General features: G+C 43.3%; 1 protein-coding gene across 1 annotated transcript; it reads left to right on the forward strand.

Moving 5' to 3' along the window:
• The first annotated feature begins 3,717 nt into the window (after positions 1–3,717).
• LOC120029024 (extracellular calcium-sensing receptor-like) lies at positions 3,718–17,561 on the forward strand. Its single transcript, XM_038974309.1, has 11 exons — positions 3,718–3,947; positions 4,060–4,351; positions 4,533–4,775; positions 4,929–5,024; positions 5,192–5,507; positions 5,595–5,767; positions 5,941–6,171; positions 10,740–10,863; positions 11,346–11,539; positions 16,737–17,015; positions 17,133–17,561. Exons 1-11 carry the CDS (start codon positions 3,718–3,720, stop codon positions 17,559–17,561), a joined length of 2,607 nt encoding a protein of 868 aa, XP_038830237.1.
• Positions 17,562–22,449: the final 4,888 nt, after the last annotated feature.

The raw sequence follows: 22,449 nt of genomic DNA on the forward strand, positions 1-22,449 counted from the left end.
TTTTTTTCTGACACTTTTTCTGACACACATATTCTGACCAAATAGCTATTCATAAACATAACTAAAAAATACATGTTGTATAGGAAATGATAGATACACTAGTTCTTAATGCAATCGCCGTGTTTGAATACTAAAAAATAACTTAATTTCGACATACAGCTTCGGTATAGCTAGAGTACCCAAAAGCTGGGCGCCGACGACTAGTTCACATGTACGACAGATATATGAAATAGCATCATAAAATGTTTCCTACTTTTGCTGATCTTCCATCAGAATGTTGGACAAGGGGTCCTTTGTCCAGAACAATCGTTGTTTGGATTTAGAACGGCCACTTTCCCTCTCGATTTAGCAAGCACACTAGCCAAGTGGCACGAATCTCTCCATGTCAACAAACGGAAGAGAACGGAACACGGCAAAACTCCCGAAAAAAATTCAATAATCTGATTAAACTATATTGAAAAAACATACTTTACGATGATATGGTCACATGTATCAAATAAAATCAAAGCCGGAGATAGTAGTCGCCTATAACGACAGCTTTTCAAAAGGCAATCCCACTGTCCTCCTCGCGCCTTCCTGAAAACAGGAAATCGGTGACACGTCATTCCAAGAGGACGTATTCCATCTCAGACCAAGATAAACACCCCATTTCTTCTCTCACTGCCTCTTGACAACCAGTGGAAGGTGTATGACGTGCATGTATACTAATAGGTATCATGCCCATTTATAGGCAGGACTTAGAAGAGAGCCTCGATTTCAGACTTTCCACTTCCTGGTCAGGAAGTTTGTGCCAAATGAGTTCTGTTTTACTCACAGACATAATTCAAACGGTTTTAGAAACTAGAGAGTGTTTTCTATCCAATACTAATAATAATATGCATATATTAGCAACTATGACTGAGGAGCAGGCCGTTTACTCTGGGCACCTCTGTGCACCTTTCATCCAAGCTACTCAATACTGCCCCTGCAGCCATAAGAAGTTAAGAAAAAATTCTTATTTTCAATGACGGCCTAGGAACATTGGGTTAACTGCCTGTTCAGGGGCAGAACGACAGATCTGTACCTTGTCAGCTCGGGGATTTGAACTTGCAACCTTTCGGTTACTAGTCCACCGCTCTAACAACTAGGCTACCCTGCCGCCCTATCCCTCTTTCACGGATGCCACGGTTGCCTTAGTTTGAAGATGTAATCCAGAGACAGGTGTTTTATACAACAGCCTTCTGTGTGTTCTCTTATCAACTCCGTCTGCATATTTGCAGTCAAATGCCAGATTTTGGCTAGCGGGAAGATTCCTGACTTTTTCTAGGCTCATAATAGGCTCATAGGCTCATAATTTAACAATTGTATTAGTATTTACAGATGGCATACACGTTTGTTATTAAGGCACATGAAAGTTCACATGTTCCAGAAGGCATTTCTGCCAAAAAGTTTACGTTCAAATGGCTCTCCTGTGAAGTAGTGACGAGCGACAATACCTAGTTTCCTGAAATGAGTCACATTTACATAAGAATTCAGACTCTTTACTCAGTACTTTGTTGACGCACCTTTGGCTGCAATTAAACCCTCGAGTCTTCTTGGGTATGATGCTACAAATGTGGCACACCTGTATTTGTGTAGTTTCTCCCATTCTTCTCTGCAGATCCTCTCAAGATCTCTCATGTTGGATTGGGAGCATCACTGCACAGCTATTTTCAGGTCTCTACAGAGATGGTCAAGTCCGGACTCTGGCTGGGTCACCTAAGGACATTATGAGACTTGTCTCAAAGCCTTGTCTTGGCTGTGTGCTTAGGGTCATTGTTCTGTTGGAAGGTGAACCTTCCTCCAGTCTGAGGTCCTGAGCGCACTGGAGCAGGTTTTCATCAAAGATCTCTCTATCCTTTGCTCCGTTCATCTTTCCCTGGGACTAGTCTCCCAGTCCCTGCCTCTGAAAAACATGATGCTGCCATCCCCATGCTTCACCATAGGGACGGTGCCAGGTTTCCTCCAGACGTGACGCTTGGTATTCAGGTCAAAGAGTTCCATCTTGGTTTCATCAGACAACAGAATCTTGTTTCTCATGGTCTGAGAGTCCTTTAAGAAACTGACTGACTTTAAGTGTGTGCATCTACGTGACCTTTGACATTTAGGTCTGAAATCATGGGCATAAAACATTATTGTGCATTATCCTACTTACTACTGACAGAGCTACCCCTACAGGGACATCGCAGTCAACGCAGAGGAAATGAATGCATACCAGAATTTCCCGCTACAGCAGAGCCATCAAACAGACAAATAAATAATACCGGAATAAGGTGGAATCCTATTATATCAACAAAAAAAATCAGCCCAATGGCAAAATGTGTTCATTTCAAGGAAGATCAATTGAAAGTGCTATTTGTTCTCTTTGCCGCCAGGAGGGGGGCCACTAAAATGTTTTGCATGTGAGGTGGGCAAAATTTCCTTCAGTGGGGAGGCGGGGGGGCATTTTCATGGATATTCATGAGTCTCGACATAGAACATGTCAGGTGATTTCTTTCTCTCTCTTGCCCCTGCCTTTCACAACAGACCTTTCCAGCACTCCGTTCCTGTTGACGCAGCACTAGACTTCCACACACACACACACACACACACACACACACACACACACACACACACACACACACACACACACACACACACACACACACACACACACACACACACACACACACTAATCACCACATTTTCCTGTGTGTCAGGCTCAAACAGAGCACAGACCCCATCTCAGTGGAATTACTCTTGATAAGTACTAGACAGAGAGAGGGAAAGAGAGAACGAATGAGAGAGAGCGAGAGAGGAAGAGAGTTAGAGAGAGAGAGAGAGAATAGGAGGAAAAGATTTATGACCTCATGTTCTCAGCGACTGTGGTAATTAAAGTGATTAACTTCAGTGTCATAGTCATTCTTCAATTACATGCAATTATCCCTAACAACAACCTGCTGTCATTGGTACAGCTCAGGGAAAACTGAGAGTTTAGGGAAAGAACATGTATTTCTTTCTTTCTTCTCCCCCTCACTCTCTCTCTCTGTCTCTCTCTCACTCCCCCCCCCCCCCATCTCTCTCTCCCCCTCTCTCTCTCTCTCTCTCTCTTTCTCTCTCGCTCTCCCTCTCTCTCTTACTCGCTCTCTCTCTCTACACATCTCCTCTCCTACTACATTACCTTCAATAACATCACCCTCATAGGCTTTCTCCAATTACCCTCAATTACCTGTTCCCCAAGTTATCCTCCAATAACAAGCCCCAATTAACCCCCTCCTGCCCCACCCGTCCCTACAAGCACCCCCTGGTGGCTGCGTGCCTGTTTTTTAGCCGGGGGCTCATTTCTCCCTATATCAGCATCTCCCCTTCTCTCCTCTTCCTCTCCCTCTTTCACTCTCTGCAGGAGATGCTAGACTGACAGACACGCATCCTCTCTGTCTGTCTGTCTGTCTGTCTGTCTGACTGTCTGTCTCTCTCACCAGGATAAGGTTTACTATTGATAGGTAGGGCAGAGATGGAACATATATTTTTTGTGTGTCTATCACTGTTGTTTCATACATATGTCTGGTTACAGGTGTCCGTGGTGTATCTCTTTATTGATAGCGTTTTTTTGTTCATGTCATTCTATTTACTCAGTGTTCTGTCTGTAAGATCTTGGTTTGATCTCTCTCCTCCAGGTGACGGACTTTCCCAGTCCTCGACCTTGTCTCTATCCAGGTGATGTGCCTCTGTGGCTGGCTGAGGCTGCTCTGCTGCCTCCCTATCCCTGGGTATGTCTGGGGTCAGTCTGGAGGTGGAGGGGGGGCCTGTCGGCTGATGGCTAACCCCATCTCGGGCAGTGTTTATCGGGCAGGAGATGTGGTCATTGGAGGCCTGTTCCCCGTCCATGTGGATGCCCCTCTACCAGAGCAGGAGTTCAGGAGTATTGAGGGAAATGTGACATGTACAATGTACGCAACTCTGAAGTATTGCGTGATGACAGCTTTGTGTCATTGTTTTCATGTGTAAAGTGTTTTCAGTTACCTCCTCTCTACCTGTCTCTTCCCTTCCTCCATCTGTCAGTTTCTACCAGCGTGCTTACCGCTGGCTCCAGACTATGATCTTTGCGGTGGAGGAGATTAACCGTGACCCAGTCCTCCTTCCTAACCTCACCCTGGGGTTCCTGGCTGCTGACACATGCCTGGCAGAGGGTACAACTCTGGGGGCAGCTCTAGCCATGGTGACCGGCCAGGAGGCCTCTGTGGCGGACACAGAGTGTGGAGCTACCCCTGAGGTGCCCGTCATCATCGGTGATGCCCGCTCCTCAGCCTCCATCGTGGTGGCACAGACCCTCGGGCCGTTTGATTTACCCATGGTGAGGCATGGGGTTGGAGTACAGACTGGGATGGAGAGATGATGACTCTCTTACAGATTACATTCAAATATCTATCTAAATGACTTTCTTACACATTCAATTCAAATATCTATCTTGATGACTCTATGTTCACTTTTTTTTCTTATTCTCCCTGACTCTCTCTCTCTCTGTTCTCTCCCAGGTGAGTTATTTTGCCTCCTGTGCGTGTTTGAGTGACAACTGGAGGTACCCGTCGTTCTTCCGTACGATACCCAGCGATGCTTTCCAGGCTCGGGGCATGGTCAGGCTGCTGCATCAGCTGGGCTGGGAGTGGGTGGGGCTGGTGTCAGGGGATGATGACTATGGAAAGTTTGGAGTTCAGATGCTTCTCCAAGATCTCCAAGGATCTGGGGTTTGTGTCGCCTACGCAGAGGTCATCCCCAAGGTACGACCTCACTCTGATGATCTGACAATAGACTCTCTCTTTCTATCTCTCTTTTACTCTGCTTCCCCCCCTGTCCACTAATCTAACATAGAAACTCTCTCTCTGATTTTCTCTGACTCTCTTCCCTCTCTCTCACTGATGGTCATCCCCAAGGTACCATCTCAGAGACGGATGAAGCACATCGTGGACACCATCAGAGGATCTACTGCCAGAGTGGTGGTGACATTCGCTATCTCTCAGGATGCACGGGTAATCAGTTACTGGTCAGAGTATTGTTAAGTATTTGTTACACAACTGTATCAGAGTGTTTTTGTCCTACCATGTCTTGATGCCCTTTATAGACACAAGTTTTTCTAATTGATAATAATGTATGTCAACTTGACTATCTTGATCTTTTCAACCATCTCATTCTCCAGGCCCTGATGGAAGAGGTTGTCCGTCAGAACATAACAGACAGGCAGTGGATCGCCTCGGAGGCCTGGGTTACCTACTCTACTCTCTCTTCCCCAAAAAACCTGCCCTCTCTTGCCGGGACTATTGGATTTGCCCTGAAGAAAGCTGTCATTCCCAGCCTGGGCCCTTTCCTAACACGCCTCCGGCCTGATGGGGACTACCAGAAATCCGACCCCTTCCTGAGGGAATTGTGGGAGGAGATTTTTGGGTGTTCTTTGGGGATTGACCTCAGCATGACCCTGTCGACCCAGCGACAGTGTACTGGTTCAGAGGTCATAGGTGAGAGAGAGTTTACAACTAATGCTCTGTTTTTGTGTCCTGATCCTTTCCCGATGTTGTCTCAGTAAAATAAAGTGTCAATCCTAGGTGAAGGGGAGAGCCAGTATGCTGACGTGTCTCAGCTGAGAGCCAGCTACAATGTGTACAAGGCTGTGTACGCCATCGCCCACGCCATTCAGGACATGGTGGCCTGTCGACCAGGGGAGGGACCCTTTAATAGTGGACAGTGCCCTGATATCAGGAAGCTTCAGCCCAGCCAGGTGACAATAGCATGTTGATCTGTTTTCAGGATAACAACACTAATGTTTCCAGTCAGGATACAGTGGAAACACTTTACTAGTGTTACTAGTGAACACTTTTTTAGTACTAAAGACCCAAAGCCACAACTGGTTCTAACTCTTAATCCTGTTTCAATAAACCTTTTGTCTTTGAGATTGTTCATTATCTGAGGGGAGTGAACTTCAGTACTCCTGTGGGGGATTTGTTCCACTTCGACATGAATGGTGATCCGCCTGCCTCTTATGACATCATCAACTGGCATGTGACCCCCGAAGGGAAGGCAGAGTTTGTCCAGGTCGGCCATTTTCTGTCTTCAGTGGGAGTGGACGACCAGTTTCACATCAATATGGAGAATGTGGTGTGGGGAGGGGGCAGCAGAGACGAGGTGAGTACCATTTAGCTTGGTTTCTCTGAGGCAGAGAGGAGAGTGTGTGTGTGTGTTTGTGTCTGTCTGTCTGTCTGTCTGTCTGTCTGTCTGTCTGTCTGTCTGTCTGTCTGTCTGTCTGTCTGTCTGTCTGTCTGTCTGTCTGTCTGTCTGTCTGTTTGTGTGTGTGTGTGTGAGAGAGAAAGAGACTTGTTTAGTTTCTCACCCTGAGGCAGACATACAGCAAAGAGAAAGACAGAAAAAAACACCAAATAACAGGTGAATGTTAGGTCAGACAGGAAGCTCTGTCATCAACATGATACTGAATGTTAGGTCAGACAGGAAGCTCTGTCATCAACATGATACTGAATGTTAGGTCAGACAGGAAGCTCTGTCAACAACATGATACTGAATGTTAGGTCAGACAGGAAGCTCTGTCAACAACATGATACTGAATGTTAGGTCAGACAGGAAGCTCTGTCATCAACATGATACTGAATGTTAGGTCAGACAGGAAGCTCTGTCAACAACATGATACTGGATGTTAGGTCAGACAGGAAGCTCTGTCAACAACATGATACTGAATGTTAGGTCAGACAGGAAGCTCTGTCATCAACATGATACTGAATGTTAGGTCAGACAGGAAGCTCTGTCAACAACATGATACTGAATGTTAGGTCAGACAGGAAGCTCTGTCATCAACATGATACTGAATGTTAGGTCAGACAGGAAGCTCTGTCATCAACATGATACTGAATGTTAGGTCAGACAGGAAGCTCTGTCATCAACATGATACTGAATGTTAGGTCAGACAGGAAGCTCTGTCAACAACATGATACTGAATGTTAGGTCAGACAGGAAGCTCTGTCAACAACATGATACTGAATGTTAGGTCAGACAGGAAGCTCTGTCATCAACATGATACTGAATGTTAGGTCAGACAGGAAGCTCTGTCAACAACATGATACTGAATGTTAGGTCAGACAGGAAGCTCTGTCATCAACATGATACTGAATGTTAGGTCAGACAGGAAGCTCTGTCATCAACATGATACTGAATGTTAGGTCAGACAGGAAGCTCTGTCATCAACATGATACTGAATGTTAGGTCAGACAGGAAGCTCTGTCATCAACATGATACTGAATGTTAGGTCAGACAGGAAGCTCTGTCATCAACATGATTCTAAATGTTAGGTCAGACAGGAAGCTCTGTCAACAACATGATACTGAATGTTAGGTCAGACAGGAAGCTCTGTCATCAACATGATACTGAATGTTAGGTCAGACAGGAAGCTCTGTCAACAACATGATACTGAATGTTAGGTCAGACAGGAAGCTCTGTCATCAACATGATACTGAATGTTAGGTCAGACAGGAAGCTCTGTCAACAACATGATACTGAATGTTAGGTCAGACAGGAAGCTCTGTCATCAACATGATACTGAATGTTAGGTCAGACAGGAAGCTCTGTCATCAACATGATACTGAATGTTAGGTCAGACAGGAAGCTCTGTCATCAACATGATACTGAATGTTAGGTCAGACAGGAAGCTCTGTCATCAACATGATACTGAATGTTAGGTCAGACAGGAAGCTCTGTCATCAACATGATTCTAAATGTTAGGTCAGACAGGAAGCTCTGTCAACAACATGATACTGAATGTTAGGTCAGACAGGAAGCTCTGTCAACAACATGATACTGAATGTTAGGTCAGACAGGAAGCTCTGTCATCAACATGATACTGAATGTTAGGTCAGACAGGAAGCTCTGTCATCAACATGATACTGAATGTTAGGTCAGACAGGAAGCTCTGTCATCAACATGATACTGAATGTTAGGTCAGACAGGAAGCTCTGTCAACAACATGATACTGAATGTTAGGTCAGACAGGAAGCTCTGTCATCAACATGATACTGAATGTTAGGTCAGACAGGAAGCTCTGTCAACAACATGATACTGAATGTTAGGTCAGACAGGAAGCTCTGTCATCAACATGATACTGAATGTTAGGTCAGACAGGAAGCTCTGTCATCAACATGATACTGAATGTTAGGTCAGACAGGAAGCTCTGTCAACAACATGATACTGAATGTTAGGTCAGACAGGAAGCTCTGTCAACAACATGATACTGAATGTTAGGTCAGACAGGAAGCTCTGTCATCAACATGATACTGAATGTTAGGTCAGACAGGAAGCTCTGTCAACAACATGATACTGAATGTTAGGTCAGACAGGAAGCTCTGTCATCAACATGATACTAAATGTTAGGTCAGACAGGAAGCTCTGTCATCAACATGATACTGAATGTTAGGTCAGACAGGAAGCTCTGTCAACAACATGATACTGAATGTTAGGTCAGACAGGAAGCTCTGTCATCAACATGATACTGAATGTTAGGTCAGACAGGAAGCTCTGTCATCAACATGATACTGAATGTTAGGTCAGACAGGAAGCTCTGTCATCAACATGATACTGAATGTTAGGTCAGACAGGAAGCTCTGTCATCAACATGATTCTAAATGTTAGGTCAGACAGGAAGCTCTGTCAACAACATGATACTGAATGTTAGGTCAGACAGGAAGCTCTGTCATCAACATGATACTGAATGTTAGGTCAGACAGGAAGCTCTGTCAACAACATGATACTGAATGTTAGGTCAGACAGGAAGCTCTGTCATCAACATGATACTGAATGTTAGGTCAGACAGGAAGCTCTGTCATCAACATGATACTGAATGTTAGGTCAGACAGGAAGCTCTGTCATCAACATGATACTGAATGTTAGGTCAGACAGGAAGCTCTGTCAACAACATGATACTGAATGTTAGGTCAGACAGGAAGCTCTGTCATCAACATGATACTGAATGTTAGGTCAGACAGGAAGCTCTGTCATCAACATGATACTGAATGTTAGGTCAGACAGGAAGCTCTGTCATCAACATGATACTGAATGTTAGGTCAGACAGGAAGCTCTGTCATCAACATGATACTGAATGTTAGGTCAGACAGGAAGCTCTGTCATCAACATGATACTAAATGTTAGGTCAGACAGGAAGCTCTGTCATCAACATGATACTGAATGTTAGGTCCGACAGGAAGCTCTGTCATCAACATGATACTGAATGTTAGGTCAGACAGGAAGCTCTGTCATCAACATGATACTGAATGTTAGGTCAGACAGGAAGCTCTGTCAACAACATGATACTGAATGTTAGGTCAGACAGGAAGCTCTGTCAACAACATGATACTGAATGTTAGGTCAGACAGGAAGCTCTGTCATCAACATGATACTGAATGTTAGGTCAGACAGGAAGCTCTGTCATCAACATGATACTGAATGTTAGGTCAGACAGGAAGCTCTGTCATCAACATGATACTGAATGTTAGGTCAGACAGGAAGCTCTGTCAACAACATGATACTGAATGTTAGGTCAGACAGGAAGCTCTGTCATCAACATGATACTGAATGTTAGGTCAGACAGGAAGCTCTGTCATCAACATGATACTAAATGTTAGGTCAGACAGGAAGCTCTGTCATCAACATGATACTGAATGTTAGGTCAGACAGGAAGCTCTGTCATCAACATGATACTGAATGTTAGGTCAGACAGGAAGCTCTGTCATCAACATGATACTGAATGTTAGGTCAGACAGGAAGCTCTGTCAACAACATGATACTGAATGTTAGGTCAGACAGGAAGCTCTGTCATCAACATGATACTGAATGTTAGGTCAGACAGGAAGCTCTGTCATCAACATGATACTGAATGTTAGGTCAGACAGGAAGCTCTGTCAACAACATGATACTGAATGTTAGGTCAGACAGGAAGCTCTGTCATCAACATGATACTGAATGTTAGGTCAGACAGGAAGCTCTGTCAACAACATGATACTGAATGTTAGGTCAGACAGGAAGCTCTGTCAACAACATGATACTGAATGTTAGGTCAGACAGGAAGCTCTGTCATCAACATGATACTGAATGTTAGGTCAGACAGGAAGCTCTGTCATCAACATGATACTGAATGTTAGGTCAGACAGGAAGCTCTGTCAACAACATGATACTGAATGTTAGGTCAGACAGGAAGCTCTGTCAACAACATGATACTGAATGTTAGGTCAGACAGGAAGCTCTGTCATCAACATGATACTGAATGTTAGGTCAGACAGGAAGCTCTGTCAACAACATGATACTGAATGTTAGGTCAGACAGGAAGCTCTGTCATCAACATGATACTGAATGTTAGGTCAGACAGGAAGCTCTGTCATCAACATGATACTGAATGTTAGGTCAGACAGGAAGCTCTGTCATCAACATGATACTGAATGTTAGGTCAGACAGGAAGCTCTGTCAACAACATGATACTGAATGTAGAATATTTGTGTGGTCAGATCCCTCACAGAGTCCCCAGAGGGGCCCAGCAAACCTGTGTGTGTGTGTGTGTGTGTGTGTGTGTGTGTGTGTGTGTGTGTGTGTGTGTGTGTGTGTGTGTGTGTGTGTGTGTGTGTGTGTGTAATAATGGTGATAATAGCGATGATGATGATGATGATGATGATGATGATGACTGCATCCTCCCCACCGTCTGCTAGGTCCCTGTGTCTATATGCAGTGCTGCCTGCCCCCCTGGTACCAGGCATGCGGTACAGAAGGGAAAGCCTGTGTGCTGCTTCGACTGTCTGTCCTGCGCTGAGGGAGAGATCAGCAACACAACAGGTAGTCTATCAACTTTTCTCATTCCAATTCATTTTTTGACTCAATCCTGACAGGTTCTGATTCTGACTGGTTCTGATTCTGACTGGTCCTGAATCTGACAGGTTCTGAATTTGACAGGTTCTGAATATGACTGGTCCTGATTCTTACTGGTCCTGAATCTGACAGGTTCTGAATCTGACAGGTTCTGATTCTGACTGGTCCTGATGCTGACTGGTTCTGACTGGTCCTGAATCTGATTGGTCCCCATTCTTATTGGTACTGATTCTGGCTGGTTCTGACTGGTCCTGACTCTGAATGGTCCTGAATCAGACTGGTTCTGAATCTTGCAGGTTCTGATTCTGACTGGTCCTGATTCTGACTGGTTCTGATTCAGACTGGTTCTGATCTTGACTGGTTCTGATCTTGACTGGTCCTGATTCTGACTGGTACTGATTCTGACTGGTTCTGATCCTGACTCTTGATTTCTGTTCCTTCTCTGTCAGGGTCAGTTGAGTGTATCAGGTGTCCAGAGCGGTTCTGGTCCAACCCTGATCGTACGGCCTGCGTCCCACAGCTGGTGGACTTCCTCTCCTACAGCGACACCATGGGTGTCATCCTATCCATCATCTCAGTTTCCGGGGCAACGCTCACAGCTGGTGCCCTGGCCACCTTCTTCTACCACCGCCATACGCCCCTGGTGAGTAGAATCATATGATCATAGAAATACAATGAATAGAACGGGCATCCCCATTAAAGTCAGTGATGGCATAATGGATGGACTGGCAGACATTTCGGATGCGTTCATAAATTCACTCTGGCTAATCTACTCCGATTTCAGAGCACTCTCCTCTGATTCTAAATAGCTTAATTCAAGTGTTGCCAGCAACCCAGTTGTAGTCACCAACGCGCTGGATAACATGAAAGCAGCCTAACCAGCTTTGCTAGGGCAAATAAAATGGTCAGAGTGAGGGGATCTCTCATTTATGTCTGGAAGTAGCTAGCAAGCTAGCTAACGTTAGCAAGTTTTCTTGAGTGCTTGACTGCCGTTGTGAGGTCAGAATGCTTGATCAACACTACTCCTCGGCCAGAGCGTCCAGTGTGTTCTCTAAACGCTCCGGGTGCGAAAACCATCTGAATTTACCAACTGACAATCTGACAATGCTCTGAATGTAAGAACGCCCAGAGCGCTCTCTGGCACTCCAGAGTGAATTTACAAACGTATCCTTTGAGTGTACCAATGCCAGGAAGTAAAAGCTGGAAGTGTACCCTTCAATCTGTGCTATGATTTGTTGAGTCAACTCAACTGACATTGCAAAAAATCCATTCCATTGCATGAGCCACATCAGTTGGTATAATTTAAAACAAATATATATAAAAAATGTTTACCTTTATTTATACAGGTTAAAACTCATTGAGATAACATGTCTTTTTCAAGAGAGACAACCTGTGGTTAACCTAGGTTAACCATTGACTGACAGGAAATAGTTTACCTTTTTCAAACACAATTTTATTGTGGTCTGCTTGTTTTTAGTCAATTTCAAAACTACATTTAAGAAAACTACAACACGTCTACAGATTACATTTCAACATTGTATGCTCCAGAACATTCTCACTATTTCGAAAAGTGAAGTATTGTAGGGCTTCCCTCATGCCCCTTTTCATGACGATGCTAGCATCCAGTAGCTACCGGAACATTAAGCTAGCCAAGACCAACAACACATACAAACAGACTATACAACTACAAGTAGTGAGTGGAGTTACTAACAGACTTTACAGCTACAAGTAGTGCGTGGAGATACAAACAGACTATACAACTACAAGTAGTGAGTGGAGATACTAACATACTATACATATACAAGTAGTGAGTGGAGATACAAACAGACTATACAAGTAGTGAGTGGAGATACAGACAGATTATACAAGTAGTGAGTGGAGATACAAACAGATTATACAAGTAGTGAGTGGAGATACAAACAGACTATACAAGTAGTGAGTGGAGATACAGACAGATTATACAAGTAGTGAGTGGAGATACAAACAGATTATACAAGTAGTGAGTGGAGATACAAACAGATTATACAAGTAGTGAGTGGAGATACAAACAGACTATACAAGTACAAGTAGTGAGTGGAGTTACTAACAGACTATACAACTACAAGTAGTGAGTGGAGTTACTAACAGACTATACAACTACAAGTAGTGAGTGGAGTTACTAACAGACTATACAAGTAGTGAGTGGAGATACTAACAGACTATACAAGTAGTGAGTGGAGTTACTAACAGACTATACAAGTAGTGAGTGGAGTTACTAACAGACTATACAACTACAAGTAGTGAGTGGAGTTACTAACAGACTATACAACTACAAGTAGTGAGTGGAGTTACTAACAGACTATACAACTACAAGTAGTGAGTGGTGATACAAACAGACTATACAACTACAAGTAGTGCGTGGAGATACAAACAGACTATACAGATACAAGTAGTGAGTGGAGTTACTAACAGACTATACAACTACAAGTAGTGAGTGGAGTTACTAACATACTACAGACTATACAACTACAAGTAGTGAGTGGAACACATCTCCACTTGGCTCAATGCCCACTATAGCCCGGCACGGGCGGAGCGCAGGAAGGACAAACTGAACAGTCCCAGCGCACCGGAGACACAGTGCGCAGAGCCGGCGCAGGATACCCTGGGCCGAAACGACACGTCGGAGACCAAATGCGCTGAGCTGCCACAATCCGCCCTGGCTGGATGCCCACTCTCGCATGGCAGTTACAGGGGTCTGGCATATAGCGCTCTGGGCTATGAGCGCGCACTGGAGACACCGTACGCTTTATTGCATAACACGGTGCCTGACCAGTACCACGCTGCTTCCGGTAAGCACGGGGAGTTGGCTCAGGTCTATAGCCTGACTCCGCCAACCTCACCGTGTGCCCCCCCAAAAAAATTGGGGGGCTGCCTCTCGTGCCTGCTTCGCTGACTCGCCTCATATCACCGCCTCTCAGCTTTAGCTGCCTCCAGTTCCTTTTTCGGGCGGCGATATTCCCCAGCCTGTCTCCAGGGTCCCTTTCCATCCAATATTTCCTCCCATGTACAGGAGTCCTGAACCCTCTGCTCCTCTATACCACGCTGCTTGGTCCGCTTGTGGAAAATAACTACCCACAAAAAATAGGTGGGGAAAAGCTACGAAAGTATGGTTCCCAATCAGAGACAACGATAGACAGCTGTCCCTGATTGGGAACCATACCCGGCCAAAACAAAGAAATACAAAACATAGAAAAAGGAACATAGAATGCCCACCCAAATCACACCCTGACCAAACCAAAATAGAGACATAAAAAGCTCTCTAAGGTCAGGGCGTGATACACATATTTATCAGATGTTATTGGTCAAATATTTATCAGATGTTATTGGTTACATATTAGCCAGATGTTATTGGTCACATATTTAGCAGATGTTATTGGTCATATATTTAACAGATGTTATTGGTCACATATTTAACATATGTTATTGGTCACATATTTAGCAGGTGTTATTGGTCATATATTTAAAACTTCTTATGGCTGCGAGGCAGTATTGAGTAGCTTGGCTGAAAAGGTGACCAGAGGTGCCCAGAATAAACTGCCTGCTACTCAGTCCCAGTTGCTAATATATGCATATTATTAGTATATTTGGATTGAAAACACTCTGAAGTTGCTAAAGCTGTTTGAATGATGTCTGTGAGTATAACACAACTCATATGGCAGGCAAAAACCTGAGAAAAAATCCAACCAGGAAGTGGGAAATCTGAGGTTGCTCGATTTTCAACTCAGCCCCAATCAAATACACAGTACACAATACACAGGCTTACAAATACACAATACACAGGCTTCCACTAGATGTCAACAGTCTTTAGAACCTTGTCTGATGCTTCTACTGTGAAGTGGGGCCGAATGAGAGGGGATTGAGTAAGGTCTACCATGACCTGGACATGCCCTTACCATGCGCATTCACATGAGAGGGAGCTCTGTTCCATCACACTTCTGAAGACAATGGAATTCTCCGGTTGCAACATTATTGAAGATTTATGTTAAAAACATCCTAAAGATTGATTCAATACATCGTTTGACATGTTTCTACTGACTGTAACGGAACTTTTTGACATTTCATCTGCTTTTAGTGAACGCGCTTCGTGACTTTGGATTTGTTTACCAATTGCGCTAACAAAAGTAGCTATTTGGACATAAATGATGGACATTACCGAACAAATCAAACATTTATTTTGGAACTGGGATTCCTGGGAGTGCATTCTGATGAAGATCATCAAAGGTAAGTGAATATTTATAATGTTATTTCTGACTATGACGGATATATTTTTGTCTTGATTGGGCTCTGGGCGCCGACCTCAGATTATTGCATGGTTTGCTTTTTCCGTAAAGCTTTTTTGAAATCTGACACAGCGGTTGCATTAAGGAGAAGTGGATCTAAAATTCCATGTGTAACACTTGATCTTTGATCAACGTTTATTATGAGTATTTCTGGAAATTGATGTGGCTCTGCAAAATCACCGGATGTTTTTGGAACTACTGAACATAACGCGCCAATGTATACTGAGATTTTTTTATATAAATATGAACTTTACCGAACAAAACATACATGTATTGTGTAACATGAAGTCCTATGAGTGTCATCTGATGAAGATCATCAAAGGTTAGTGATTCATTTTATCTCTATTTCTGCTTTTTGTGACTCCGGTCTTTGGCTGGAAAAATCGCTGTGTTTTTCTGTGATTTGGCGGTGACCTAGCATAATCGTTTGTGGTGCTTTCGCTGTAAAGCCTTTTTGAAATCAGACACTGTGGTGGAATTAACAACAAGATTACCTTTAAAATGGTATAAGATACAGTACTTGTATGTTTGAGGAATTTTAATTATGAGATTTCTGTTGTTTGAATTTGTCGCCCTGCACTTTCACTGGCTGTTGTCATATCGATCCCGTTAACGGGATTGCAGCCTTAAGAAGTTGTTATTGGTCACATATTTAACAGATGTTATTGGTCACATATTTAGCAGATGTAATTGGTCACATATTTAACAGATGTTATTGGTCATATATTTAACAGATGTTATTGGTCACATATTTAACAGATGTAATTGGTCACATATTTAACAGACGCTATTGTTCACATATTCATCAGATGTTATTGGTCACATATTCATCAGATGTTATTGGTCACATATTTAGCAGATGTAATTGGTCACATATTTAACAGACGCTATTGTTCACATATTCATCAGATGTTATTGGTCACATATTTAGCAGATGTAATTGGTCACATATTTAACAGATGTTATTGGTCATATATTTAACAGATGTTATTGGTCACATATTTAACAGATGTTATTGGTCACATATTCATCAGATGTTTTTGGTCACATATTTAGCAGATGTTATTGGTCATATATTTAACAGATGCCATTGTTCACATATTTAACAGATGTTATTGGTCACATATTTAACAGATGTTGTTGGTCACATATTTAACAGATGTTGTTGGTCACATATTTAGCTAATGTAATTGGTCACATATTTAACAGACGCTATTGGTCACATATTTAACAGACGCTATTGGTCACATATTTAACAGATGTTATTGGTCACATATTTAGCAGATGTTATTGGTCATATATTTAACAGATGCCATTGTTCACATATTTAACAGATGTTATTGGTCACATACACATATTTAGCAGATGTTATTGGTCACATACACATATTTAGCAGATGTTATTGGTCACATACACATATTTAACAGATTCTATTGCGGGTGTAGTTAACTGCTTGTGGCACATAAGGATGAGATTTATGACGTCACTCAGTCTAAATTGTCATTCTCTGTCTCATTTCAGGTGAAAGCCAACAACTCTGAGCTCAGCTTTCTGCTCCTGCTGTCACTGAAGCTCTGCTTCCTGTGTGCACTGGTTTTCATTGGCCGGCCGAAGCCATGGACGTGCATGCTGAGACACACCCTGTTTGGTATAAGCTTTGTGTTCTGCATCTCCTGTCTGCTCAGCAGGACTGTGGTGGTGCTGGTGGCCTTCAGGGCCACTCTGCCTGGAGAGAACCTGATGAGATACTTCAGCCCAGCTCAGCAAAGGATGGGTATCTCCATCTGCACACTCATCCAGGTGAACGTCTAGTTTTTACTAGTCTATTGGAATTGATTTATTTCCTTCACTGACCATATTCTGTTGTTATGGTAACTGTGCTTGCTTTTTCCTTCCAAACTCCTTTCCCTTCCACAGGTGCTGATCTGTGTGCTGTGGCTGATCCTAGCTCCACCCCGGCCGGCTGAGAGGGGCGGCAGAGAGGGTCGGGGGCCGAGGGTGGTCCTGGAGTGTGAGGTGGGCTCTGTGGTCGGCTTCTCCCTGGTGCTGGGCTACATTGGCTTGCTGGCCTCCCTCTGTCTCCTCTTAGCCTTCCTGGCCAGGAAACTACCTGACAACTTCAATGAGGCCAAGTTCATCACCTTCAGCATGCTGATCTTCTGTGCCGTATGGATCTCCTTCATCCCTGCCTACGTCAGCTCTCCTGGGAAGTACACTGTAGCTGTGGAGATATTCGCCATTTTAGCTTCCAGCTTTGGGCTGCTGTTCTGTCTGTTTGCTCCAAAGTGTTTCATCATCCTCCTGAGACCAGAGAGAAACACCAAGAAACACATGATGTCCAAATAGAAACCACCAACAAACACATGATGGACAAATAGAAACCACCAACAAACACATGATGGTCAAGTAGGAAACAAAAAGAAACACCTCTATTGACCACAGGAGTGTGTTGTTGTGCCTCCTCAAAGTCAGTTATTATAATAAAAGATCCTCCATCTTACATTGATCCTAACTCAGCTTGTCCTCTTTAAACCTCTCTCAGCTTGTCCTCTTTACACCTCTCTCAGCTCGTTGTAATGTTTGACAGGTATCCTAATGAAATCGAATGAAACGAGAGTGTTCTCTCACTGCAGGCCCACAAGCGTTCATTCTCCTTTTTTTTCAGTGCTCAGTCAGAAATCAAACCCCTGTCTGCCTCCAAGCCCCTAGACCTTAGCCCCTAGCCCCTAGCCCCTAGCCCCTGATTTGATAGAATTAGATGGGTTTAGGAAACATAGCACTAACTTCACCCAGCTCTCTGGTAGGATATCTCTTCTCACAGAGCTCTCTAACAAGGAGAGAGGATCAGAGAGAGGCTCGGTCACTAGAGGCCTGGCGAGGCTGTATAAGCTGTAGCCCTGCAGGCTAACACAGGCCAGAGTGATGAGAAAGGCCAGAGTGATGAGAGGCCAGAGTGATGAGAGGGACCAGAGTGGTGAGAGAGACCAGAGTGATGAGAGGGACCAGTGATGAGAGAGGCCAGAGTGATGAGAGAGGCCAGAGTGATGAGAGAGGCCAGAGTGATGAGAGAGGCCAGAGTGATGAGAGTGGCCAGAGTGATGAGAGAGGTACCAGAGTGATGAGAGAGGCCAGAGTGATGAGAGAGGTACCAGAGTGATGAGAGGTACCAGAGTGATGAGAGGTACCAGAGTGGAGAGAGGCAAGAGTGATGAGAGATGGCAAGAGTGATGAGAGAGGCACCAGAGTGATGAGAGGTAGCAGAGTGATGAGAGGTAGCAGAGTGATGAGAGGTAGCAGAGTGATGAGAGAGGCCAGAGTCTCAGGGCTCTCTGAGGTGACAGGCTGTCTTTGGATCGTTCAACTCTCCTCTTTTGAAACTCTAACAAACCTGTACCATATTAACACGCCTGGATGTCCCTGCAAAAACAAACTAGAATGTCAGCCCTTTTTCTACTTGAACGCTGCCGCCCCGCTGCCGCCCCGCTCAATAGCAATTGATCTGTTGCTATTCCTGCTGAGGCACTCAGGCAAGATGGAAGGATATGGGGCTCCGCAGAGAGAAGGGGGGAGGTCCTGTTATGGAAGGATATGGGGCCTTGCACAGAGGGGGCGGGGTCCTGTTATGGTTACATAATGACACAACACATGTTTTGATGATACTCTGACCATGTGTGACTGAATTTGTCACTCACTCACATTCTATTGTTGCATGCCTGGGCCTCCCCAAACAACTCCCAGAGAGGGCCCTATTCTTGCATGCCTGGGCCTCCCCAAACAACTCACAGAGAGGGCCCTATTGTTGCATGCCTGGGCCTCCCCAAACAACTCCCAGAGAGGGTCCTATTGTTGCATGCCTGGGCCTCCCCAAACAACTCTCAGAGAGGGCCAGAGGGCCCTATTGTTGCATGCCTGGGCCTCCCCAAACAACTCACAGAGAGGGCCCTATTGTTGCATGCCTGGGCCTCCCCAAACAACTCACAGAGAGGGCCCTATTGTTGCATGCCTGGGCCTCCCCAAACAACTCACAGAGAGGGCCCTATTGTTGCATGCCTGGGCCTCCCCAAAAAACTCCCAGAGAGGGCCCTATTGTTGCCAACTGATTCCCACTTACCGCTAATTGCGTTAAATTATATTTGCCTGCGGCGACAATTTCTACAGTTAGCTTTACACAGTTCAACAACTTGTAACAAATCTGAACCTTGACTACATCTTATGTGACCCCCCCCCATAGATGAACCTATAATAGGATGTTATGTGCATCGCCTGCAGTTGCTCCTGGTTTTGTACATAATTAGTTGCCAATGATGGTTGAGACAATTCACCGTTCATTTTAGTGTACTATTTAGGTTGGGTGATGCACTGATCATGTGTTGTGTTTAAATAACTTCTGGTTTAGGTTAGGAACCTGGAAGGGTTGATAAATCCACTATGGTATAATACTCAACCTATTGATGTCACACTGGGACAACACTGCTCCCTGCTGGTGAGACATATATTACTATTCCCTACTGGTTCTGATAGATATTACTGTTCTCTACTGGTTCTGATAGATATTACTGTTCCCTACTGGTTCTGATAGATATTACTGTTCCCTACTGGTTCTGATAGATATTACTGTTCCCTACTGGTTCTGATAGATATTACTGTTCCCTACTGGTTCTGATAGATATTACTGTTCTCTACTGGTTCTGATAGATATTACTGTTCCCTACTGGTTCTGATAGATATTACTGTTCCCTACTGGTTCTGATAGATATTCTGTCCTCTGTCTGAGATATTACTGTTCCCTACTGGTTCTGATAGATATTACTGTTCCTTACTGATGAGATAGATATTACTGTTCCCTACTGGTTCTGATAGATATTACTGTTCCCTACTGGTGAGATAGATATTACTGTTCCCTACTGGTTCTGATAGATATTACTGTTCCCTACTGGTTCTGATAGATATTACTGTTCTCTACTGGTGAAATAGATATTACTGTTCTCTACTGGTTCTGATAGATATTACTGTTCCCTACTGATGATATAGATATTACTGTTCCCTACTGGTTCTGATAGATATTACTGTTCCCTACTGGTTCTGATAGATATTACTGTTCCCTACTGGTTCTGATAGATATTACTGTTCCCTACTGGTTCTGATAGATATTACTGTCCCCTACTGGTTCTGATAGATATTACTGTTCCCTACTGGTTCTGATAGATATTACTGTTCCCTACTGGTTCTGATAGATATTACTGTTCCCTACTGATGAGATAGATATTACTGTTCCCTACTGGTTCTGATAGATAATACTGTTCCCTACTGGTTCTGATAGATATTACTGTTCCCTACTGGTTCTGATAGATATTACTGTTCCTTACTGATGAGATAGATATTACTGTTCCCTACTGGTTCTGATAGATATTACTGTTCCCTACTGGTGAGATAGATATTACTGTTCCCTACTGGTTCTGATAGATATTACTGTTCCCTACTGGTTCTGATAGATATTACTGTTCCCTACTGGTGAATAGATATTACTGTTCTCTACTGGTTCTGATAGATATTACTGTTCCCTACTGATGATATGATATTACTGTTCCCTACTGGTTCTGATAGATATTACTGTTCCCTACTGTTCTGATAGATATTTACTGTTCCCTACTGGTTCTGATAGATATTACTGTCCCTACTGGTTCTGATAGATATTACTGTTCCCTACTGGTTCTGATAGATATTACTGTTCCCTACTGGTTCTGATAGATATTACTGTTCCCTACTGGTTCTGATAGATATTACTGTTCCCTACTGATGAGATAGATATTACTGTTCCCTACTAGGTTCTGATAGATAATACTGTTCCCTACTGGTTCTGATAGATATTACTGTTCCCTACTGTTCTGATAGATATTTACTGTTCCCATATTACTGTCTTTGGATAGATATACTGTTCCCTACTGGTATTATAGATATTACTGTTCCCTACTGGTTCTGATAGATATTATCTGTTCCCTACTGGTTTCTGATAGATATTACTGTTCCCTACTGGTTCTGATAGATATTACTGTCCCTACATGGTTCTTGATATTTGATTATTATTCTATTATATTTTGATTGATTGAGTATATTACTGTTCCCTACTGGTGATAGATATTACTGTTCCCTACTGGTTCTGATAGATATTACTGTTCCCTACTGTGTTCTAAGCTGTTCCTACTGTTCTGATAGATATTACTGTTCCCTACAGGTTCTGATAGATATTACTGTTCCCTACTGGTGAGATAGATATTACTGTTCCCTACTGGTTCTGATAGATATTACTGTTCCCTACAGGTTCTGATAGATATTACTGTTCCCTACTGGTTCTGATAGATATTACTGTTCCCTACTGGTTCTGATAGATATTACTGTTCCCTACTGGTTCTGATAGATATTACTGTTCCCTACTGGTTCTGATAGATATTACTGTTCCCTACTGGTTCTGATAGATATTACTGTTCCCTACTGTTTCTGATAGATATTACTGTTCCCTACTGGTTCTGATAGATATTACTGTTCCCTTATCTAGTCTGTTTGATAGATATTACTGTTCCCTACTGGTTCTGATAGATATTACTGTTCCCTACTGGTTCTGATAGATATTACTGTTCCCTACTGGTTCTGATAGATATTACTGTTCCCTACTGTTCTGATAGATATTACTGTTCCCTACTGGTTCTGATATATATTACTGTTCCCTACTGGTTCTGATAGATATTACTGTTCCCTACTGGTTCTGATAGATATTACTGTTCCCTACTGGTTCTGATAGATATTACTGTTCCCTACTGGTTCTGATAGATATTACTGTTCCCTACTGGTTCTGATAGATATTACTGTTCCCTACTGGTTCTGTTTAGATATTACTGTTCCCTACTGGTTCTGATATAGATATTACTGTTCCTACTGTTCTGATAGATATTACTGTTCTCTACTGGTTCTGATAGATATTACTGTTCCCTACTGGTTCTGATAGATATTACTGTTCCCTACTGGTTCTGATAGATATTACTGTTCCCTACTGGTGTATATTATATATTACTGTTTCCCTACTGGTTCTGATAGATATTACTGTTCCTACTGGTTCTGATAGAATTATCTGTTCCTACTGTTCTGATAGATATTACTGTTCCCTACTGGTGAGATAGATATTACTGTTCTCTACTGGTTCTGATAGATATTACTGTTCCCTACAGGTTCTGATATATAT

This window comes from Salvelinus namaycush, chromosome 34 (assembly GCF_016432855.1).
Source record: "Salvelinus namaycush isolate Seneca chromosome 34, SaNama_1.0, whole genome shotgun sequence".
NCBI lineage: Eukaryota > Metazoa > Chordata > Actinopteri > Salmoniformes > Salmonidae > Salvelinus > Salvelinus namaycush.